Source organism: Cyprinodon tularosa, unplaced genomic scaffold (genome assembly GCF_016077235.1).
Source record: "Cyprinodon tularosa strain WSP-4 unplaced genomic scaffold, ASM1607723v1 ctg252, whole genome shotgun sequence".
Lineage (NCBI taxonomy): Eukaryota > Metazoa > Chordata > Actinopteri > Cyprinodontiformes > Cyprinodontidae > Cyprinodon > Cyprinodon tularosa.
This window is the reverse complement of record NW_024038939.1, coordinates 282,940-308,544: the sequence shown is the minus strand read 5'-3', so window position 1 is coordinate 308,544 and position 25,605 is coordinate 282,940. Positions and strand designations below refer to the sequence as shown.

The 25,605-nt window shown below is 38.4% G+C and overlaps 1 protein-coding gene across 2 annotated transcripts in view; it reads left to right on the top strand.

The window, feature by feature from the left end:
- The window catches only part of adgrg1 (adhesion G protein-coupled receptor G1), a 60,249-nt gene that overhangs the window by 17,264 nt on the left and 17,380 nt on the right, over window positions 1-25,605 (top strand). Inside the window, exons 2-8 of one of the 2 annotated variants that reach the window (XM_038288356.1) lie at window positions 12,325-12,397; window positions 17,729-17,985; window positions 18,092-18,278; window positions 19,301-19,340; window positions 19,542-19,626; window positions 24,249-24,347; window positions 24,491-24,607. In XM_038288356.1, the coding sequence (XP_038144284.1) occupies window positions 12,334-12,397; window positions 17,729-17,985; window positions 18,092-18,278; window positions 19,301-19,340; window positions 19,542-19,626; window positions 24,249-24,347; window positions 24,491-24,607 (849 nt within the window). In that variant the 5' untranslated portion in view covers window positions 12,325-12,333. Of the gene's footprint in view, window positions 1-12,324; window positions 12,398-17,725; window positions 17,986-18,091; window positions 18,279-19,300; window positions 19,341-19,541; window positions 19,627-24,248; window positions 24,348-24,490; window positions 24,608-25,605 lie in introns of both variants that reach the window. The other variant, XM_038288355.1, reaches the window with a different exon arrangement.

Sequence of the window (25,605 nt, the reverse complement as noted above, 5' to 3'; positions counted from 1 at the left end):
AGAAGAAGAATCCTTGTTTGCGCCCTGAGAGATTTGCCCAGGTCCACCTTAAGACGACAGACTGAATTTCAAACGTGTGATTTTCTCCCAACCTTACAGTTCCTGATTGAGAGGCTGATCGCCCCTCGTTACGCCCTGTACACCACACGATGCACAGTGATAGAAAATTCTCGAAAGACTGGAGAATCATCCAGAAAAGGGAAAAAAATCATACAGTGTAGGCCTGGCTTTATTTTCTCACACCAGGGAAGCGCTGTGGAAACAGGAACCCTGGCTGACATCGGCTCGGCTCATAGAGACGCTACGACAGCCGAGAGACAGCTTTAAAAATAAACCGATAAAAATGGAATCACAGCTGTAAATCAGATTGATAATCGATTTACTAGCCAACTCAGAAGTCAAAAAAAGGTGATAACCTTTAAAAATAACACCAATTAAATCTGCTTTTTCGCAGTGTTTGTGGCTGAAGGTTTTGCTCCAATAGTTTTTCTTTCACATCATACAAGCGCCGCTTCGTTTTTAAAAGATATAAATATAAAAGATCTAACAACGGATGTCTGTGGGACAGTGATTGGCCTCCATGTTCTGAATGCTGGCGTACCATAAAGAATAAATGATGAACAGTTTAGTTTTAGCCTTCAAGTCGTTGCCCATAGGAAGACGTTACTGGATATAACCTAACAGAATATCTTCAGAACGGCTCCAAATGACACTAAACTCAGATGGGTGAGTAGAACATGATGGAATAACGGAAAATCAAGGACCCAATGTAAAAAAAAAAAAAAAAAAAAAAAACAACAACAAAGAAACACAAAGGCTGAAAAACTGTACCTAAGAATGCATTAAAAACTTATAAACAAAAATGAACATCAGTTTAGTCTGTTGTTACATCTGGTTTCTTTGGAAATATAATTTGAGCGATACGTCACTAGGCCTGTCACGATAATCAATAAATCAATTAATCGCACGATAAATAAAAACTATCAATGTCATTTCATTTATCGGCTATATCGTCTCTGCCTGTGTTTTTCTCCTTCTATTGATGACGCTGGATGAAAAGGCTAAACTCCGGTCCCATCTACTGACTAGGAAGGGAAAAAATGAGGAGGGAGGAAAAGTGGACTATCGCATCAGGTCGTTAGCGCGCATCATTTTGTACTTCTGCAGCTTTAGAGCCCCGTGAGGTATTAGAGGAGTTAGTGAGATAAAAAGAAAACACATCGTATGTTGGAGGAAAAAGCTCCAAATGGAACTGGTTTGAAAGCCGAGCGCAACAGCCGCAGTGTGGAAGTATTTCAGATTCAAACCAAATGACCGAGGCGAACCGCTGAACCTATGCGAGCCAGTATGTCGCATTTGTCATAACAGTAGCAACTAAAAGCAGCAATAAAACCAACCTACACATGCAGCTAAAGCACAACCACCCAGCAAAGTTTCTCCAGCTGGGGACAAAAAGTACAAGCGGTGGTCGTCTGCGTCTTCAAGTTTGCGACAGTCCACCATCACTGAAGCAATTAATCGACAGGCAGCATATAAAAAGGACGGCGCAAAGTGGCGCGCGCTCACAGACGGCGTAGTTCATTTAATTGCTGAAGAGATGTTTCCATTTAATATAGTTGAAAAGCCAGCATTTAGAAAAATGTTGCAGACATTTGATAGACAGGATGAACTCACCAGAAAACATACACATCACCGACGTAATATTTTGTACATACTAGGGATCCACGATATAATCGGCCCCCTATCGGTATCGGCCTTAAAACTGAATATCGGACATCGGCCACCCCACCGATATTTAACCCGATATTTGATCAGCTTCTGAGTTTCTAAAAGTTTTCTAAAAGTTTCTAAAAATAAAAAAATACTACTTCTTCTTCTTCCTCAAAAACTTCTTTTTTACAGACTTAAAAACTTCTAAAGACGAGGGAAAAAATATTGATCCATTAAAATATCCCAATATCTTCATATGCTGATATATTGCCATTTAAAAACACCATATCAATCTCTTTTACTAATGAAATATTGCTATATGTCATCGTTATGCTACGAAATCCCCCGAAAATTCACCAAATTTTGCCATATTTTTATATGTTGATATATTGATTATTTTGTATAGTTGGATATGTGTATATATCATGTAAAACTGTAACTAGAGCGTGTAACAAAAGTAATTTCCCTCTGGGATTATTAAAGTATCTCTGATTCTGATTCTGACGCGGTATCGATCTATTTTACTAACAAAATCTCACAAGAATTTGCAAAATATCACGAGAGTTTGTAACAGAACGATGAAATTTCACGAGATTTTGAAAGTAAAATAGATCGATACCGCGTTTTTAAAAATCTATTTGATATCAGCATATGAAAATATATTTGAGTGTATTATTTTTCAAAGTGTCAGAAATGGATAACAAAACTGCTATTTTCAATGACTACTTATTTTTGTCCAGCTTTAACATCGGTATCGATATCGGTTATCGGCTACATGAGTTTTAAAATATCGGCATATCGGATATCGGCCAAAATCCCAATATCGCGCATCCCTAGTACATACGTTTTTATTTCCACTGTGGTTTTATCTTGTGTTTTGTTTTTATTCAAGCGTATTTTTAGTTAACAGAGACTGAGAGTCCATTTGATTTTTAATTCTCGTTTTATTTTGTTAACCAGTTCCAGTGTTACGTGTTATGTTGGAAATGCATGCATTGTTACGTAATTTCCATTAAATGAGTGTAAAAAGGTCTGCAAACAATATTATCGTTTATCGCAATAATGTTTGAGACAATTAATCTTTCGGCAACATTTTTTATCATGACAGGCCTATACGTCACTTTCTTTGTGATCAAAGAGGATTGTTTTTTAAAACCTAGAATCATGCAAAGTTTTTTCCAGGCTGTTAAACAGATGAACATGACACCGACGGCTTACTGTGGATCCCTTCAGTCAGTTGGTGTTTCTTAACAGGTTCTTATCACAACAGAGACAGAAAAACCACAGGAAATGACAGTGCATGAATTAAAAAGACCCCAGATAGAGTTTTTAAACCATTGAAGTTTAATCGTTGTGTCTAAACTTAGCAGACGTGCCTTTAGACGTGGAATAAACTTAGAGTTTGCTGCAGGATGGTTTCTGAACAACACCTCAACCATGAAATGTTAGATCTGCTGTGATCTGACTGTTAGGACTCAGATAAACATATTGAAAGCTGTTTCTTTAGCTCAGTATCAGTAGTTCAGAAAGTCCCGTTGGGCCCAAAGCCGCTCTGACGTGTGAAAGAACTGCACAAAAACACTCTGCAGCTTCTGTCTACGTCTGTGGCTTCACTTAGCAGATGTTTCTTAATCATTAACCACCTAATGTCTCACCACTTAAAAAGGGGAAATGACCAAACCAGAAAGATGTGACGGTAGAGTTATGTACACCAGTGGAGATGACATTACATCATGATATGAAGTGCAGGAGGGGGGTAAGAGCTGAAAAGGAAGGAGAAATAAAAATCCAATAACTTGTTAGGATAAAGATGAAAAGATTAGAGATAAACTGATGAAGAATAGTCGTATGTAAACAAAAATAGATCAAATATTAACTATGAAAGGCAAATGAAGGGTGATCAAGGTAGTGCTGTAAGCACTAAGCACCGATACAAGAAAGAAAGGCTGCATGTTTGCTCTTTGGGCGGATATGTCGGTTTGTAGCCTAGTTTAGGCTAGACACGTTAAACTGGGCTGCAGACAGGGACATGCACAGATAGACAAGAGCGGCTGGACTGTATTCTCTACGTTCTCAGGAGTCTTTGCTTCTGTCTGTACCTAATGTCCGCACTGAAGCTGTAAAAGACAGCTTTTCAGTACTCTGCCCCCACAGCATGGAACAATCTTCAGAAAGACTGGAAGCTGAAGGATTTGATTCCAATCGGACATTTTAAATGATTGCTCAAAGGTTTGGAAATGAGATCTATGGTTTGTAACTGTTTTATGAATTTCTAATTATAGATGGATGTAATTGTAAACTGTAATGTAATCTTTTGCTGCTGTCTTGGCCAGGACTCCCTTGAAAAAGAGATTGTTAATCTCAATTAGGGATGCACGATATTGGGATTTTAGCCGATATGCCGATATTTTAAAACTCATGTAGCCGATAACCGATATCGATACCGATGTTAAAGCTGGACAAAAATAAGTAGTCATTGAAAATAGCAGTTTTGTTATCCATTTCTGACACTTTGAAAAAAAAATATACTCAAATATATTTTCATATGCTGATATCAAATAGATTTTTAAAAACGCGGTATCGATCTATTTTACTTTCAAAATCTGGTGAAATTTCATCGTTCTGTTACAAACTCTCGTGATATTTTGCAAATTCTTGTGAGATTTTGTTAGTAAAATAGATCGATACCGCGTTAATATACCAACATATAAAAATATGGCAACATTTGGTGAATTTTCGGGGGATTTCATGGCATAACGATGACATATAGCAATATTTCATTAGTAAAAGAGATTGATATGGTGTTTTTAAATGGCAATATATCAGCATATGAAGATATTGGGATATTTTAATGTATCAATATTTTTTCCCTCGTCTTTAGAAGTTTTTAAGTCTGTAAAAAAGATGTTTTTGAGGAAGAAGAAGTAGTATTTTTATTTTTTATTTTTTTTTTAGACTTTAGAAACTCAGAAGCTGATCAAATATCGGGTTAAATATCGGTGGGGTGGCCGATGTCCGATATTCAGTTTTAAGGCCGATACCGATAGTGGGCCGATTATATCCTGCATCCCTAAACTCAATGGGACTTTTCCTGGTTAAATAAAGGAATAATAACACTAGGTGTTGCTAGAGCACCTGCCCTGTTCCCTTTTGGACAAAAAAGTGTCTTCCAAAATACCATATGAATTTAAAAGCCTCTCAAACCCAGAGTTTAGATTTTAGTCATTTTGCTCCAGCAGATATTTAGCATCACCTCAAGAGAGCGTTGCCCTGGTGAACGGCCAGCTTAACCTTTCAGGTAACTCAACCAGCGCATTCGCCTCCATCTTTAATGGCCTCTACCAGGCACCAAGGATCACTTTAAAATGCAACTCTTTGGTTAGATTAGAAAAAAATGTAATTTAAAGCAGAGGTCTTCAACAGGGGGTCCGTGACCCCTAGGGGGTCCTCGGAGGTACTGCATGGGGGTCACAAAAGTTTTGGTTGATTAGACTTCTTTTTTTCCACTAATAGAAATGTCATTAAATCCACATTAACATGAATTCAACACACTATAGTAAACAGATAAATGGGGGCAGAAGATGTATTTCAGATATCAATGCCAGTGGCGGTTCTAGACCAAATGTACGAGGGGGCCAGGAGGGGGCCAGCATGTTTTCATGGGGGCACAGAAAAGCATGAAATAAAAAACAGGGCAAGAGATTCAAATATATCAAGAGAGCTGTGTGAAATTAAATTTAGATTAAATCAGGTTTAATTATTAAAACTCTATTTCTTGTTAAATCAATAGACATTCATAATTTAGGAATTTCACAAATTTTTGACTTAATTGAAGTTAAAATAATGTTTTTTTTCTAAAAATCTAAATTAGAATTTCTTTGAATATTATGTCTTCAGTACAGGGGCCATAACAGGGGCCAGGACATGATCTACAGGGGCACTGGCCCTCGTTGGCCCCTGTCTAGAACCGCCCATGATCAATGCACGCATTTAGCGACACACAGGAGCTCTTTCAAGCTGGGCACCGTTTCATGTTATATTTAACTGAGATATTGATCATACATTGCTCCAGCTTTTTTAAGTCCATCTTAAAGACTAAATTTTTTTTTTTTTTAAACAGGCTTTTAATACTTAGAATACACAGATTTATGCTTCAGCCTTTTGTTTTTACAATGTTTTTATCTTGCTGTGAAGCACTTTGGTCTTACTGGTGATGCTGTAAAATCTTATACGAATACATTTTGATCGATTGATAAAGCATCTCATAGATGTACTCTAATCATTGATTTTCTATAATGGTCTCTGTCAGGGACAGAAACTCCCTGATGACATCTATTTGAATCATGGCTATTTTTACTGCAGCACCTTAATTACCCTTTGTCTGTTAAACATTTAAAAACAAATGATTACAATTCATAAAAATAACTTTAAGGTTCTACTCAGTTAACGTAGTCGGTGTGTAGAGGAAGTTGAATTTTTAGTTTCTGTAATAATTGGACTAAAAACAAGCACCTGAAATTATGTAACATTTTCTGAAAATATCTGTATTTGCCCCTAATGTGGGCAAGAAATTAAGATCATCTGTCAGCGGAATGAGAGTTTCTAACCTTAAATTAAGATTGTTACATATTATGAACATGAAATAAGGTAATTGAGTTGGTTTCTTGCATATTTTAAATGTTAATCCTTGTTCATCTGCAAATGTTCATATATACCCACTCAAATCAAATAAACGTAAAGATATTCTGGAATCTTGGACTTTGCATAAGAATTCTATATTCTATGTACCTTGGAAAACTGGCTGATGAACTTTGAGCCAGAGATTCATTTTTATGGAAAATATTTTATGACTATAAGCAATAAGTTAAATACAACCAAGGTCGTCCACCTGGAGGCTCTTATTTAGTCACGTAAACCTGATCCAGGGGATAAAGACATCGACTTTTTCACTAGATCTCCAGAAGAAGAAAGACTGATGAATAAAAATGGGATCACCGATCATTTAAAAACTTACATCTAAACTAGAACCAACTGTGTTGTAAAGCGTAATCTGTTCCCTGGACCTGATAAGCAGTAAGTTCATGTAAAGCTTGTTTCTTTCTATCTTTGTCAGATCTAACCTTCAATTGTGTTCTTTTTTCCACATAAATGAAAGATAAAGTAAAAAAAAAAACAATCTAGTCTATTGTTTTTCAGGTTTATTTACAGTGGGGAGAACAAGTATTTGATACACTGTTGATTTTTCAGGTTTTCCCACTTGCAAAGCTTGTAGAAGACTGTAATTTTTATCATAGGTACTCTTCAACTGTGAGTAATGGAATCTAAAACAAAAATCCAGAAAAATACAATGTATGATTTTTAAATAATTAATTTCCATTTTATTGTGTGAAATAAGTATTTGATCATCTATCAACCAGTAAGAATTTTGGCTCTCACAGACGTGTGTGACTCCGGGATGGAGGAGTAAAACATTTAACCTCAGCCTAAAAGCTCCTCAGCTGTCTGTGTTGCAGTGTTAGACTTCGTTTCTTCTGTTTTATGGCGTCTTTCCTGGCATAAATGTTGAAACATCAATGTCTGTCTTGTTCACCATATCTGCTTTTTATCTATTTTTTCCATCTTTGTCTCTTTGTACTTTGTGGTTGAACTAGTTCCTGTCTGTCCTGTGATGTTTTGGAGATCTGTAGCTGTTCCGTTTCCCTTCCAAAATCATCAGCGTCTGCATCTCTGCCCACAACTTCTGCCTGTCACGAACGCTGTGCAGAAACGCCATGCACCTCCAGAAACGGCTTCTTTAGAGAAAAAACCTACAGATGGGGGGGTGACATCCCAACTGGCTGGCGGGGGGTCAGTCATTTGTGGTGGAAACTGAGAATGTTCCAAATGTTAGTCTGGATATGACGGGTCGATTTGTATGTCTTTCGGGTACCGACCGCATGACTCTGGGAGTTTGATGCAAGCTGCACCGTTTCTTTCAGGCCTTCTTGTTACTTTCGTTGAAGGGAAAACCATTTCAGCCTGTTTTTCACAGACTCGTCTGTTTATTTTAATCAGAATATTTTTAAAACCCAAATGTAAAGTTCAAGATACAATTTTTTATTTTCCAATTTTATTTTATGAGATGAAGTAATCTCCCTTCTTGTACTGGCAAAATTTTTAAGGCAATTCTTTTTACACCAGAGCTGCAATTTTTCGTTGTTTGCGGGTTTTATTTCTGCTTTCTTTGCCAGGGCGCTGTTAATGTTTGTATCCGTACGCGTTTAGTCAGATCAGCTCTTATTGTCCCTCTGTGTTAAGGTTATTTAAAGCATATAAGGCTACTTTCACATGATTTTTGTGCCCATATGTAACTCGTATCCAGATTTATGATCATTCCGCCCCCCAAAGCATTTGGATTTAAGCCACTTTCATCTGTGGTACCAAATCGGATCAGAATCCGATTGTTTTCAAAGTGTCTGCCGATAGATTGTGTCATAAAACTGTAAGATCCCTTCGCTTAAGAGTTTAAGAACACTAAGAAACCAGCATCCACTTTATATAGAAAGAGCTCTGTTGTGCGACGTCCACATTCTCTTGTTGGACATTTGTTTAAACGACTATGCAGGAAAAATTTGATTTCTGAAAAATAATCTGAATTTAGAGTCAAGACCTACCAAGTGACCTTAATAAAATGTTCAGGGTTCGTACACCTTTTCCAAAGTCAAAATCATGCACTTTTCAAGCACTTTCAAGATCCATTTTAAAACTTTTTCCAGCACCTTACGGAACCAGTTTTGCACGGATTCGAAATGAATACATAAAACTAAATCCTATCTTAATTTGTCAGAGCACACGAGGCAGATATTTATTTTCTACTCTCAGTTTTAATTAACTACTTACCTTTCCACATATAGTTCACCGATGATGAAGACGACAACCATGTTTTTTTGCCCCAACACGTCTCCTCGGATGATCAAAGAAAATTACTCCTCTGCCATGGCGTAGTAATATAACCAACCAGAGGGTGTCGCAATTCAGTATTATCAGCCGTAGAGTTATCAATGCTGTTTTAAGGTCTGGGCCTGGCAATGAATTAAAACTTCGGGTTTTTTGGGGTTTTTTTTAGAACGTTGGCGAGGCGGTACCGTGAGTTTGGCGAGGCGGCCGCCTCACCAAGATAGTGCTGCGGGAAACACTGCAATACTAACATTACATTATCACACCGTACTCTCAGTCACTCAGTAACTTAGCCTGTGAATTCCTAGCTAGCTAGCGTAAACAAATAGGCGCTAAGGTTAACGTTTACTAGGCTACTTCAGTTGGCTTACTTCTAGTCTATGACTTACCCTTCATGTGACTCGACAGCGCAGACTCGCCCATTCTGAAAAGCTGCACATCTTTTTTGCAGGCTTTACAAGAGGCAACTCGTGGGGTTTGTCCCCGTTTAATCCATAATTTGTATTTTTCATCTTCCAGCCAACGTTCATTGAAACGACAACATCCCGGCATGGTGCAGTAGTGGTTTCATGGGGGCGGAGTCACACATGGAAACAGACTGGCAGATCGCAGTCACACATAAGCCAGCAGGTTTCATTTTCGGGCTCTACAACATTTTATTTCTCCATTTAATAAACACACGATTCAGTTAGATAGGCATTTGTTGCAAAAGAAATAGTTACAATTTCAAGCATTTCATCCAAAATATAAGCACTTTTCAAACCTTGAAAACACAACGTCAAAATTCAAGCATTTTCAAGGATTTCCAGCACCCGTACGAACCCTGAATGTTATGGAGTTTTAATTTCTAAAGAAATATTAGCTGTTTTCTGTTTTTCTGACCTGGAAGCAAGACGGACATGCCTTTCATGAGATGATGCCTCTGTGGGTACCACCCACAGTTACCGCTTCTAAGGGTAATTCTCCTCTTTAGGAAGGCTGAACAAACTCCAAAGCCTCTTGAAGCAAAAACCACAATTTCACAACTTAGACATCATCCAAAGCTAAGAAAACAGAATAATAATTGTCGTTCTGCGAGTAGGTGCTAAAAGACTCATCTTTGAGCAGAAATGACCATGCTATGCCCAAAATCTACGCTCACTATTCTGAGAAAGGGGGGTGTGTTGTTTCATGGAGAGCCATGGTTTGGTGAAGGTAGACGCGTCCTGGAGGGGAGCGGCTAATCGCTGCTCTATGTAGCGCTGTTAAGGCCACTCGTTCTTCCAGAACAGGAAGGCTCTGCTGCTCACTTTTATAAAGATTACTCAGAAATGCATGAATAACATAATAATTAGACATGATTTTGATAAAGGAAATCCATGATTACATCATTAATAGCTCAAGAAGTGAGTTTGTTTGTTGTAGGTCCTTTAAGCTTTACACTTTAATCCAGGAAATCCAGGTATGAATGAAGGAAATCCAGATGTATCCTAAAATAAGGGAGCAGCTGAAAGGAGTCTTAAAGTCAGATGTGTCGTAATTCACAGTAACAAATGAAATCATCCATCCACCCATGATGGCTGGATAGAAAATCTCTACCTCAGCTTTGACACATGTACCACCCAACCCTGCCCTGTTCACTCTACACCCATTTCCCTTTTTTATGTTCTGCTTTATCCGTATCATGACAATACTGCTTCCTCTGGTGCTATATATATATATAATATAGCGTAATGCAGGGGTCCCCAACTTTTTTTAAACTGAGAGCTACTTCATCTGTACCGTGTCACGTGAAGGGGCTACCAATACTGACCTTTGAACTACAAGGGTCAGCGCTTACCAATAAACATATTTGCAATGCTTTATTTAATTTAAATATTCTCCTTTTTAAATCTGTAGAAGTGTCAGTGTGATTACAAAAGTAGAGCAACAGACTAAAATAACCTTTTAGAGGCAGCTCACTGGAAGGTTGTGCTAGTTTTAGAACAGGCTTGACGGCACCACATGTGGTCCTTGGGGGCTACCTGGTGCCTGTGGGCACCATGTTGGTGACCCATGGCGCCAAAGTGCAAAGTGTGAAACATGGATTCTAACCACATTTCATCTCAAAGCATTTAATTGAGATAATTAAATCAGACCATCAAGTCAGATAAGTTCAAGTTTTCTATCTAAAGAAAACAAGCTAATTGCATCCTTTGTAGGAGATGCTTCTCTCAGATGAGTATCTGGCAACAGTAGATGTTCGCTTGCATTATGTCGTTGACTGCGCAGCATCCCTCACACCTAGCATGCATGCAGTGACGGTGGCAAGACAAAAAGTCTCTTTTAATTGAAAGAAACCTACCAAGGCCGCCCGGCGGTTGAAGAAAAAGAAGAGAGAACAGACAAACAAAAGAGGCATAGAAGCACTGAGCTAAGATATGTCCTATGTTGGTAAAGGTAACGGCAAACTAGCTCCACAGATGGCTATGTCTAGAAGTTAAACTCTTTAGCAGACAACCTCTGAGCCAGTTTAATGTGAAAAAGGATAAGAGTAAATTAAAAGTTAGTCACATTAAAAGCTGAACCCATAGTTATGTCTAGAAGCAAAAAAGGACTAAACACTGAAGAACAGGCCCAACTCTATCATCTGTAATCGGTGTTGATGGCAGCAGCCCAGCTGATTTTTCTCTCCAGGATGATGTCACAGCCAAACGGGAACAAACCAGACGAAGCTACTATGACAAGAGGAAGAACATAAAGTTATGAGGGAGGCTAACAAATACTGTAGAATGGAAGAATAGAGAAAGAATGAAGCAGAATGAGGAAAAGCGTTTCCTTTGTCCTCCAGCATCCTAAGCCTATAGCAGCATACGCTATTGTGACTTTTAAATAGGAATTAAAGTATTCAAGCTTCATAGAACAGAGTTAAGCTTTATTAAAAAATATATAAAACTTTTTGGTAATATTCTGTTATATAGAAAACATTTTTACACAACATCAAATTAAAACAAATTTAACCTAATGACACACTATATAGGAGCTTGGTTCCAATTATCTGTACATTGAAAACAATAAAAAAGTCATAGTAAAACTATTTTAGCTCATAGTGAATCAAAATTAAATGAATAATCTCTAGCAAAAGCGATGGATGCCCTCATAATCTCAGGTATAAAACTGTTTAATTTGTGTTTTGTAGAATGTCATTTTGAATAAAAACAGCCTATTTTCACTGAGCTTTATAAAGCTGTTTCTTTTCTTTAAATAAAATCAGCTAAAGGCTGGTAGAGAGAAGGAACACCAGATGCATGTGCGCTCATTTCTGTGTTAAAGGGAAGGCCTGTTTCCATTGATAAGAGGTCCTTGTGTGTATTTTGAGCCTGAGCTCATTTGTATTGTGCGATATCAGAGCACGGATAGGGGGCCAGGGAGCGGGATACGAATCTTATCATGAAAAAGGTGTTGTGTTATGTCAAATCTGAGCAACCACAGGACTCTTTTTTTTGTTTTATTCAGGAAGCGTGTCTGCACATGAAGTCGGAGTTTCATTATCATTAGATTTGCATTCTTGTAGTCAGGAACTGACCTTTTTTATTTGACCCTGCAGCTGATGAGTAGACACTTTAGATTTATTTGCTGAGTACTTGTTCACTCAAGAATAAAGGATATTTTTGTTCCACTTTTCTAAATACATTTCACTTTTTGGCTTCTCTTTCACAGCTGGCAACCATGAAGGGCGGAATGGCAGATCGTCTAAAGATGGGAGTTTTTATCATCATGCTCGTGTCAGTTGGTAAGATAAAGCCACTCTTAGACCACACCCTCCTTTGTAGGGAACTTGTTTATTAATAGGCCAGCTAACTGTGGCTCAGTGTTCTTCTGCATTAAAGGAAAATTCCAGTTTTTAACACTTTTAGCCCCTTTTCTGTAGTGTCCAGGATGAAATCGAATGATCGACACCAAAATTTTGACGATTGGTCCTGTCTCGGCTATTTGGCTCATGCAGAATCTCCCCCTGGCTGCTTCAGAATGGCTTCCATAGTGCATGTCCGATAATGTCCTTAAAACAACCTTAAACGTTCTTTTTTTTAAATATGCTACTCACCGGGTCGTCAGCGCTGTTCAATGACGTTCCAAAAAAAGTCTGTGAAGAAAAACCGTTCCTGTCTTATTTTATTTAGCATTTTGTAAATCCCAGAACTATTTTTTCCGATACATCACAACCGCTTATAAACTTCCGCTTCCCGTTCGAATCTGAAGCGTTGCACACTCCAGACCACTAGTTGGCGACGGTATCCTCTACCGTCAAACTCAAAGTCCAATATGTCCTCCTCAAGAATCCACCTTTCGTATTCCATTTTCAGAGTTTTTTTAAGTGTTTAACAGAGACGTTAGCACCTCGACGTCGGAGTACACAGAGTGAAGCAGAAACACTTGGGCCTTGCGAAAAGACTACAACTGTGTAAACAGGCCCCATTTCCGTTTCCGGTGGCGGAGGGATATTGACTATTCCAACAAAACTCAATGGGATTTAAAAAATGCTAAATAAAACACTACAGGAACGGTTTTTCTTCACGAAACTTTTTTTGGAACGACGACACGGTGAGTAGCATATTTTAAAAAAAGAACGTTTAAGGTTGTTTTAAGGACATTATCGGACATGCACTATGGAAGCCATTCTGAAGAAGCCAGGGGGGGATTCTGCATGAGCCAAATAGCAGAGACAGGACCAATCGTCAAAATTTTGGTGTCGATCATTCGATTTCCTCCTGGACACTACAGAAAATGGGCTAAAAGTGTTAAAAACCGGAATTTTCCTTTAAGGATTTATTTACACTGACAAAAAAAAAAAAATAAAGCCTAAAGAAAATGAAAAAAACTATATTCGGTATCTTTGTCCTGGGTAAGAAAGGTTCAAATACTAACATTTGTAGGGCCCTATAAAATTTAAATTCCGTATTATATTCCGTATTATATTTTCCCAAATTCCGTTTTTTCTGTTTTATGTATGTATTTTTTGCACTTCCAATCAATGGAATGTTGACAAAACTTGCAAAACAATAGTTCACCTGACACGTAAAAGTCACGAGGGAACTGCTCGGCTCTGTACTCAGGGCTTGGTGTCGTGTTTCTCAACCTTTTCGCTGAAAGCAGAGCTGTGGAGAACCGCTTCGCCATTTTTTCAATGTTTTGAATCGGGAGCGTGAGCGGAAATGACGGAGCGGGAGGGGTTGTGTCGCCCAGATTTGCGTCCCCCTGTGTGCATTTCCCCCCGACGTATGTTCTTCTCCCACACAAAAACAGAATTTCATTTCATATGTAGAAATTTCGCGTTTACACTAGATTCCGCGTTAATTTCCCAATTTGATCGCGGAAATTATAGGGCCCTACATTTGTCATGACTTAGAACAAAGGACCCAGTATTCAAGGCGAGACAGACAGTGTTTGAAAAACACTGTCTGTTTTTTTTTTTACAAAAAGTGTTTGTTAAAAACCAGCTGATCAGAGTAGCAGTTGCTAGGGCGTCTAAGGCAGGATACTCTGCAGGAGAGAAACACAGGTAAGTGACCACGATAATCTGATGGATATGATTATGAACGCGTGAGTGGAGTTCAGTCCGTGCCGAGAGAACGAGGAAGGATCCAGCCGGCGCCGCCCAGAGTGTCCCAGATGATGCATGCAGGAGTTTGAAGCCAGACCAGGCAAACAGATCAGAACAGGAACAGGTAGGCTCAGTGGTTGAGAGGCAGAACAGTTCAGGATCAGGAAATCAGAAACGCCAAGGAACCCTAAAAACACTAACCACTGGCTAGAGAGAACAAGATGATCTGGCCCTGATAACTGGATGCAAGCACCTTAAATAGAGGCAGGAGCAGGTGGATCAGATGAGTAGTGATTAAAAAATGGCCAGAGTTAGACAGGTGAATGAAATGAATAATTAAGCCAGTCATCAACTCCAAGATCATGACAATCTCATTTGTACTCATTGAATTAGAACAACAAAGTATCTCTTTTTTTCAGTTAAACATGTGCTTTCTACATATAGACTGATATAAGATATCTATGTTTGTATTATTGACTAAAGGCCACTTATAACCATGAAAACACAGGACAAATTAAAAACCATTTAAGAACAGAACGGTTCAGTTGTGTAGACTGATCACCTGATAATTCTACAGAAGTCAATCATAGGCCAAATCACACAGCAGGTTTTAAGGCCTAATTCTGTTTTTCTTTTTTTTCTTTTTTTTTCCTGAAATACGGTCTTTTAGGCCTGGTCTGTCTCTCTCTTAATGAAATACAACCGTTATCAGACTTTAAATGGTTCAGGACATCACAACGACCCACAATCACAGAATAATGTAGACACCACAAGGCAGTGCACTTTTGCCACTAGAAGAATACAATAAAGCTTTTGAAGAAAGAAAAACCTGATGGTGGATGCTGGCCGTTTGTGTGTTGTAAGACTTTTCCACTATTTGAGTCGAAAGTATCATAAATACAAAACAACAACGAAAAGAAAAGGTAGAACAAGCCAGCCCAACTCATAGCAATGGCTGAATTAATTCAAAAACGTTAATAATGTTAAAAACAATCCACTGGACTTTGTTTTCCAAGTTTGAAGACATTTAGCTTCCCATCTAGGAAGCTTTTTCAATTGAAAATGTCTAGATTAGCGTTGACTTCAAGTTTTTTATACCACAGCCCAACAAAACCTTGTTATGGCTTAGAAAACATGCAAATTGAACCAATAGAATTAACCTGACTCCACCAGATGGATTTGCTCCGCATATCCATCTGGAAACCTTCCGTTGAAGTAATTTTGGGAAGGGGCGAAAATACTGGTTAGCTGATTGGCCTATGTTGGTGATAGACGGGCCAAATAAACCAATCAGATCAACGAAGCATATGACGTACTAACAGAGCGACGACGAAGAGGAGCCAATTGATAGATCAAACTCTTGCCGAAACCAGTCGGGAGAAGAGCAAAAACATCTTTTCCTCTGAGAAAAGCCTCCAGAGCAGTGTTTTGCTCTTCTTTCAGCGAAGAAATACTCTTTAATTCCGATAAAACTTGCTCGATAGCCACGCTAACGCTAGTTTCATCGGCTGAAGCCGCCATGTTCTTTAGACTGAACTGTCGCGCTTCTCGTTGCGTCACACCTCAATCCCGCCTCAAAGCCAACGCTGATTGGACGTTCGTTTGGTGAACGGCTCCAAATTTTCTTTAACGGAGAGTCTCCAGACTGATCTGCGAGTGAAACCTTGAAAGCTCGCGAGATCAGGATGGTCTCACGAGGCTACAATAGAATAGGTCCACCCGTTAGTAATGGGGAGTTGTTGAGGTCATTGTTGACCTGTAAAACCCGGTACTGGCCTATACCTCTGAAAAGGGAATCGTTAGGGTAGCTGTTGGCCTTGCTGACCAGGCAAGATGTTTTATTCCCCTGCATAGCGATGGAGTTGAGATGATAGCGGGAAGGAAACGTCTTTTTTTTTAAATGACTATGACCTGGATGCATTGCATTGCATTGAAAAGGGTGAGGAGAGTGAATACAGGACCGTGGTGGGCAACTTTGTCACTTGGAGTGAGCTGAACCACCTGCAGCTCAATGTGACAAAGACTAAGGAGCTCATAGTGGATCTGAGGAGGACAAAAACACCTGTGAACCCTGTTTCCATCCAGGGGGTTCCTGTTGACACTGTGGAGGAGTAGAAGTACCTGGGAGTGAACTCTAACAATAAGTTGGACTGGACTAGAAACACAGAGGCGGTCTACAAAAAGGGCCAAAGGCGACTATTCTTCCTGAGGAGGCTGAAGTCCGTTAACATCTGTGGGACCATGCTGAGGATGTTCTGAGTCTGTTGTTGCTAGCACGCTCTGCTTCGCTGTCACATGCTGGGGCAGTGGGCTGAGGGTCGCTGAAAACAACAGACTGAACAAACTGATCAAGAGGGCCGGTGATGTTGTGGGGGAGCAGCTGGACACCCTGACCACCGTGGCAGAGAGGAGGATGCTGTCCAGGTTTCAGTCTATCTTAGACAACGACTCACATCCTCTCCACAACACGCTGGTCCAGCAGACGAGGTCCTTCAGCAGAAGACTCCTCCTACCCAGACGCTCCACAGAGCGCCACAGGAAATCCCCCCCCCCCCCCCCCCCCCCCCCCGTCCGTAATTGACATTTATGCACTATTTTTGCACGCCACGTATCACTTTATGGGACTTTTCACTTTATTTGGATTTAGTTTTTACATATACATAGATATACATACAGATATATGTACAGAAGAGCTATATGTGTATATATATTTTATCTCTTTTTATTCTTATTTTTTATCTTATTATATTGTATAGTTGGATGTGTGTATATATCATGTAAAACTGTAAATAGAGCGTGTAACAAAAGTAATTTCCCTCTGGGATTATTAAAGTATTTCTGATTCTTATTCTGATGACTGAGATATCCCTCACCAGCATAGGCTGACTTAATGGAGTTGGTACTTCAGAGAAGTCTTTTTTTGTTGTGTAGTGGGTAAAAAAATTTGTTCAAGAAAAGAAGGATTTGTGAAAGAAATCTTCCAATCTGAGCTTATTTTGTGTAGAAGGTGTGGTAGCTTTCACATGCTCTGAGTCAGCTCTGCTGACACAGGAGGTTTCTCTTTGACCTCGGAGCTGTTTTCAATGGTGGAAGGAGTATTTTAAGGGTCAGCACATCAGCACATCCTTATATAAGAGTTCACGCTTGTTACAGAGATGTGTAGAAATGACCAAGCCCTGTAGGATGGTGGGGGGGGGGTCGGATCGGACTAGGGCCAAATTATCTTCTGTTTATTTATTTTTTCTTCTAATATTTCCTGCTTTTCGTTGGTGTTTGTGACATTATTTTCCACGCAGTGTCGAAAATAGTTCCTGTATTGAGAATTTTGTTGTATTCTGAGGAAAAGAACCTTGGTAACTCTCTGACTTGTCTGATCTACTACAGTAAATGTTTTGGTCATTTTTTTTATTAAAAAATCTTTTACACAAACTGCTTGTCTGAAAGTGATTGAATAGGAATGAAGCACTTTTTGTGCATCATGACGGTTTGAGCTCCTAATCAACACCTGCTTTATTTTAGCAGCTTCAGATGAACATGACCTTTTCCTGGAGTTTTGCGGCAAATGGCGACACAACAACTCCGACCTGAGTCTGAACATCAGCGTCTCTGAGGGCTGCTCTGGCATCACTGTTTCAGCCAACGAGAGCTCTTTGTCTGTCAAAGGAAGCGTCACAGCTAAGTGTAAAAGGATGGAAGTGATTCCTCTCATGAAGTATCCAGAAGAGGATCTAGACTTCTGTTTGTACTGGGAGCCTCTGCTGGACCAGCTCACGCTTGAGGTGAATTTACCGTTCCTTTGGTGCTTTTCTGTTTGTCTCCCATTATTTTTGCTTGGGATCTTGAATGTAAGGAGATTTGCTTTCTTTTTCTTATATTATTTATTAGGTTGAGAAAGAAAGATTCATTCTCTGCCCTCCTTCAAGTCCTGCAGAAAAATGTTGCACTGATCTGAGTCAAATCGGGATTGCGCTTGATTCACGCTATGGCATCGCCGATGCAAGAGTCCGAACTGATGGCGTTACAGACAAAACCAAGTCAAGCTACAGCTTCCATGGAGAAATCACCAACTGCAGTAAGAATGAATGGATTTGGTGGAATGAAAAATGTGGAAAGGGAATCAACTAGAATAGAGATACACTGCCGTTCAAAAGTTTGGGGTCACATTGAAATGTCCTTGTTTTAAGGGGAAAAGCACTGTACTTTTCAATTAAGATAACTTTAAACTAATCTTAACTTTAAAGAAATATACTCTATACATTGTCAATGTGCCTGTAACAGGCTCTAACCAGAGTAGAAAAAGAAGTGGGAGGCCGCGTTGCACAACTGAGCAAGAAGATAAGTACATTAGAGTCTCTAGTTTGAGAAACAGACGCCCCACAGGTCCCTAACTGGCCACTACAATAAATAGTTCCCGCAGTAGCCTGTTTGTGCTGTCCTCTGAAGGGAGCAGTACACACCGTTGTAGGAAATCTTCAATTTCTTAGCAATTTCTCGCGTGGAATAGCCTTCATTTCTAAGAACAAGAATAGACTGTGGAGTTTCAGATGAAAGTTCTCTTTTTCTGGCCATTTTGAGCGTTTAATTGACCCCACAAATGTGATGCTCCAGAAACTCAATCTGCTCAAAGGAAGGTCAGTTTTGTAGCTTCTGTAATGAGCTAAACTGTTTTCAGATGTGTGAACTTGATTGCACAAGGGTTTTCTAATCCTCAATTAGCCTTCTGAGCCAATGAGCAAACACATTGTACCATTAGAACACTGGAGGTATAGTTGCTGGAAATGGGCCTCTATACACCTATGTAGATATTGCACCAAAAAACAGATATTTGCAGCTAGAATAGTCATTTACCACATTAGCAATGTATAGAGTGTATTTCTTTAAAATTAAGACTAGTTTAAAGTTATCTTCATTGAAAAGTACAGTGCTTTTACTTCAGAAATTAGGACATTTCAATGTGACCCCAAACGTTTGAACAGTAGTGTATGTATATATATATATATATATATATATATATATATATATATATATATATATATATATATATATATAAAATTGTTCTATGTCCATTTCTCTAACATTTTTTTTTTTCTACAGAGAAATTGTGTGACCAGGCTAACCAGACCTATGTGAAAGGGTACGTCTATTTCTGTTTGTGAAAACCCCCTTCCTAGTCTCTTTTTACTAATTTGACTTTTGATGTGTGCTTGATTAATGTAATTAAGCTCACATCTACAAACAGGAAGCGAAACTCTAAACATTTTTTGTGTAGATGAGACAGTGTCGCTTTTGTTGAGCTTTAAGATGTGGTTCTCTGTGTGTCTCTGTTTCTGCCCAGGTCTCAAAATACTCAACATCCCTGCGCTCAGAAATTTGTAAAAGAGATAAAGAAAGCTATCAGTGATGAGAAAGTCTCACTTAAGGTAAGATGGCACAGACCACAGTTAATAAAAATTAGGTTTGCATGAACAATATTTATATATCTACATATATATATAAATTTTTTGTAAAGTTAATATTAATTAAATTAATATAAATCAAAGTTCTTATTCTGAATCACTCCACTCAATTTCAAACGATTGGTTTATGTAACCAAAGATGAGTTAAAAAACAAAACAAACAGGCTCTAACCAGAGTAGAAAAAGAAGTGGGAGGCCGTGTTGCACAACTGAGCAAGAAGATAAGTACATTAGAGTCTCTAGTTTGAGAAACAGACACCTCACAGGTCCCTAACTGGCAACTACATTAAATAGTACCTGCGGTAGCCTGTTTGTGCTGTCCTAGCATTTTCCATTGTCCTTACAGTTTCTATTATCTATGTTACTTTGTTAATTGTTAATTGTCATGTAAGGTAAAGGTTCTAGGTAAGTATTTTTTTCTTAAAATAAGTGCATTTTTTTCTTGAATTGAGGAGATAAAAAGACGATTTAGATTTAAAATAAGAAAACACAATTTCATTGTCCTATTTAAAGTGCATATTATCCAATTATCTCATTTTAAGGGTAAAAATACTCATTCCATTTGCAAACTATCTGATTTACCTATTGAACTCAAGGGTAAATACTCTTAATTTAATAAATTTGTACTTATTTCTGGATCATTTTTCCAGTGCATATTTCATTATTTTCTTTCTTCACCTTCCAAAAAAGGATGTCTTTAAAACAAATTACAACTCCTAAATCTGAGGGAAAATGTACTCAAAAGAAGTGAACTCTTATTTTCCCGGGAACAAAATCATTTAACTTGACAAGCTTTCTCGTGATAAGATTAAAATGTAAAGTTAGACACTTTCTCCTACTCGTTTTATTCCACTTATCCGGGTCCCAGAGGCAGCAGCCTCTGCCGAGATTCCCAGATTTCCCTGCAGCCCTGCTGGAGGAAGACCCAAGGTGCTCCCAGGCCAGCAGAGAAACATATACCCCATTTACACTACCCTTGAAAAATCGTGCCGAGACCGGTCCGACCTCAGAAACTGAGATAACTTATGGTGTGTAAATGGAAAGCAAACTGAACTGAACCGAGCTAGACACAACCGGACCGAGATAACTGCAGACCAGTTCCAGAGGTGGGCTCGGCTCGGTTTCTCCCTGGCTCGGTTCTCTGATAACAAGATGAGCAGAACGCGCCATCTCCGTCTGGCTGCACATCCCAATTCACACTCCATTCCAGTAGGTGGCGGTAATGCCCCTCTGGAAACAGAAGAAGAACAACTTCTTCTTAAACTATAAACAACAATTGAAATCTTCTCCACACAACATTTTAAATAATAGCACCGAAGTACAGCAATAATAATCAAGCATAACTTTCTCAATGTGACGGGCGCCGCCATTTTGATTTACTTGATTCCCTCCTTCTTCTTCTTCTTGTGTTTTATGGCAGTTGGCAAACAACTTTTGGTGCATCACCGCCACCAACTGCTTGATTTCCTCCTTTAGTACTGGCAGTAATACCGCAGATCGTCACTAGGAGGCGAGGAACCGAGATAGCGTGATGCGTAAACGGTCGTCAGAACCGAGCTCGGCCTGGTTAACTGATCCGAGCTCGGACCGGTCTCTGCATGGATCGGTTTTTTCAAGGGTAGAGTAAATGGGGCTATAGTCCCTTTGGCGCGTCCCGGGTCGCCCCCTGCCTCCTCCTGGTGAGACATACCTGGTACACCTCCCAAAAGAGTCATGCAGACGGCATCTGAAAAAGAAGTCCGAGTCACCAGGGCTGACTTCTCTGAATGGATCCTTTGTAGGGAGCTCATTTTGCCACTTGCATCCAGGATCTTGTTCTTTCTAGTATGATCCAGATTTGACTATAGGTTATGGTAGGAACGTAGTCTGAATGATGAATCAGGAGCTTTGATCACCATGTTTGCGTTTGATCACTGCTGCACTTTAAGAAATGGAAATGACTTGAGAGCTGTACAAACAAAAAATTCGTTGGTTATACACTGTGTGTACAAAATGACAATAAAGTTAGTCTAAGTCTAAGAGATTAGCCTTTTAGCTCAACTCTCTTTTCACCACAGCAGACCGATGCAACGTCTGCATCATAGCAGCAGACTCTCCAATCCGTCTATCGAGCTCCCAGTACATTTTCCCACCAGCCGTAAAAAGGAGCCAAGATACTTAAACTCCACTTGAGGCAGCAGCTCCCCTCCTACCTGACGTGGAAAAGCCACCTCCTTCAGGTGGAGGAACATGTCCACGGACATGGAGGAGCTGATCCTCATCCCTGTGGCTTCACACTCAGCTGTGGTTTTATTATTGACCAAAATGCTTCGATGGGAAGTAAAGGAGAAAAGACATTGACAAAAATGACAAAGATTTTAATTTCCCCTTGAAATAAAAATCCAAAAAATCCTTAAAGCTGCTCCTTAAGAAATGAACTAAAACCAGTGTTTTTAAGCAATCCACCATCCACTGCAACATTACAGCAGACTAAGCAACAGCTTTTCTAGCCGACAAAAGAGAAAATTAAGAAGACTATGACTTCACTGGAAAAGCAATCTAGAAATAAGTAAAACAAATATAAATTAACTGTAATTACCCTTAATTTGAGAAGATAAATGAGAAAGTTTGCCAATGGAATGAGTATTTTTACTCTTAAAATTAGGTAATTAGATAACATGCTCTTGACATAAGAATTATATAATAATAATTGTCTTGTTCCAAAGCAAAATTGCTGTTTTACCTCCTTAATCCAAAAACAAATGCACTTATTTGAAGTAAAAATTACTTCTCTAGATTGCGATTTTTTTTCCAGTGCTGTCATTTCACCCTGCAAGTTTAACTTGCACTGAAAAAACTATTGCAGTTTAGAAAAACATCACTTACAGTTTAAATCACCTATAGTTTGAGTCCTTCCATGTTCAGTTTCACACTGGAAAAACGATCTAGAAATAAGTAACTATTTCTTAAATTAAGTGTATTTCCCTTAATTTGAGTAGGTAAATTAGATAGCTGCCAATGGAATGCGTATTTTTACTCATAAAATAAGATATTTAGATAAAATGCACTTGAAATAAGACAATGTAATTGTGCTTTCTTATTTTAAATGTAAATCGTCTTGTTCCATTGGCAAAAGCTGCCTTCTACCTTCTCGATTCAAGAACAAATGCACTTATTTCTAGGGATGCAGGATATCGGGATTTTGGCCGATATCCGATATGCCGATATTTTAAAACTCATGTAGCCGATAACCGATATCGATACCGATGTTAAAGCTGGACAAAAATAAGTAGTCATTGAAAATAGCAGTTTTGTTATCCATTTCTGACACTTGGAAAAATAATATACTCAAATACATTTTCATATGCTGATATCAAATAGATTTTTAAAAACGCGGTATCGATCTATTTTACTTTCAAAATCTGGTGAAATTTCATCATTCTGTTACAAACTCTCGTGATATTTTGCAAATTCTTGTGAGATTTTGTTAGTAAAATAGATCGATACCGCGTCAATATATCAACATATAAAAATATGGCAACATTTGGTGAATTTTCGGGGGATTTCGTAGCATAACGATGACATATAGCAATATTTCATTAGTAAAAGAGATTGATATGGTGTTTTTAAATGGCAATATATCAGCATATGAAGATATTGTGATATTTTAATGGATCAATATTTTTTCCCTCGTCTTTAGAAGTTTTTAATTCTGTAAAAAAAAGTTTTTGAGGAAGAAGTAGTAGTATTTTTATTTTTTTAGACTCTAGAAACTCAGAAACTGATCAAATATCGGGTTAAATATCGGTGGGGTGGCCGATGTCCGATATTCAGTTTTAAGGCTGATACCGATAGGGGGCCGATTATATCGTGCATCCCTACTTATTTTAAGAAAAAATTTCTTATCTAGATTTGAATTTTTTTCCAGTGCATTCACTGGAAAAAATCAAAATCTAGAAAAGTAATTTTTTCTTAAAATAAGTGCATTTTTTCTTAGATTGACGAGGTAAAAGAGACATTTTGCCAATAGACCAAGACAATTTACACTTAACATAAGAAAAAACAATTGCATTATCTTATTTTAAGAGTAAAACTACTCATTCCATTGGCAAACTATCTCATTTACCTACTCTAATTAAGGGTAAATACACTTAATTTATTTCTAGATCATTTTTCCAGTGCATTGAAGCTCCTGTGTTTGCAGCAGCTTTCAACGTGCAAAGGGTTTGCTCCTACACATGGAGGGCAGTTGTGATAAAGAAAATAGGTGAGAGGGAAACCACATCAAAGCAAAGAGTAGCTGTTCTTCACTGACAAGCAGAGGATGCTTATAGAACGCTGACATTTTTAAGCAAAGTGTCTTAAAATAAAGTCGTTTAAAGAGGCAGCCAGTAATCAGCAAACAGATCCACTCATTATAGTTGCACGCAGCAGGCAGGAGGGGTTGCATTCACACAAACGGCTGCAGTTTGGTATATTTTGGATCTCAATCATCTTTCATTGCACTTCTGACTCAGTAGTTTTCCACTTATTTGAAAGGTTTTTACTTGTGAAGTGGAAACGAATGTGTCAAGCATGCCTGTCACATTCCGTGTTGTGTTTTCTAGGGCACTCCTACTGTCTCCATCCCATCCACCATGAAAACAAAAATGAAGGTTGAAAACAAAGTGTCCGTCACCTTTTTTAAGAAAAACTCTCTGTTCCAGGTAGGCCGCCGTCTTTCCCTCCATCTTTGAGCGTCTCATCGGCCCTCGGTTGTCGTTTCTTTCTCTGCTGCATGCTTTACTCTTAGCTCTGTGTGAAGTGGTTATTGTTGGATGCTAAACGTGTGTTTGTGTGTGAAATCGAGGTTGGCTACGAGGAGGTTCAGCTTCTCAATGATGTGGTAGAAATCACAGTGGAGAATGAGATCATCGCTAATCTGACTGAGCCCATAAGCATCGACTTTCACCATAACCTCCTACCTGTAAGTATTTTTAATAATAAAATATCAGTTCAAATTTAGCCTTTTTGCAATTGTGCATTGAAATGTTGTAAAAGTTTAAATTTAAATCAGGTTTTATGGTTCATCAGTTCATTAATTCAAACTAGGGCTGCAACTAACGATTATTTTAAAAATCGATGAATCGGCTGATTATTTTTTCGATTAATCGATGAATCGGACAAAAAATATTTTTTTATATTAACCTCTTTATTCAAAAATAAACATTTTAGACAGAACAAACAAGCACACAAGTACAGGTTGCTCATTAACTGTACTGGTGCAATATGAAAAATAAATGTTTGTGTTAAAACTACGCAAACTTACATGAGAAATGTAGCTGTACATCCACAAAATATAGGCTACTTTGTTTCATAAAGCGCAAAAAGAGACATTTTTGTTTTTAAAACCCCCTAAGGGGTTCAAACAATAGGCCCCCCCATTTCAACAAATGAGGTTTTTTTAGACTAGAAGAGTTCTGCCTTTTAAGACAGGAAAGTATAGCAGTTAAAGTTGCTGCTTGAGAAAATACTGAACCATAGAGATAAAAATAGCCCTGTGATTCAAATTATAAATTGTATTTGGAATAAAAATGAGAGAACTAGGGGTGCTAAAAACACATCCTCCAAAGACAGATATTTACATGGAAATGTGGCAGATAATTAATTGACATATTACTGATCTTGATGGATTTTATTCTGCTTTACTTCCATAAATTGCAGGATCTTCTTTACTTTATCTTTGCCAGAAGATTTAAACTTTAAAAGCCTTGCCCTCATAATTTGCAAGTTAATTTATTTATAAAGTAAATATAAACGCTGCTTAAGCTAATTCAAATGAAATTAAAAGTAAAATAAGTAGCCAACCTTCTCACTGTCTGTAACCTGCTAACACGTTAAGGAAAGCATCAGATGAGCTACCTGAGAAACTAACGTTACGTTTCCCCACTTTAAAACCAAACAAACATGGTGCTTCCGTGCCAT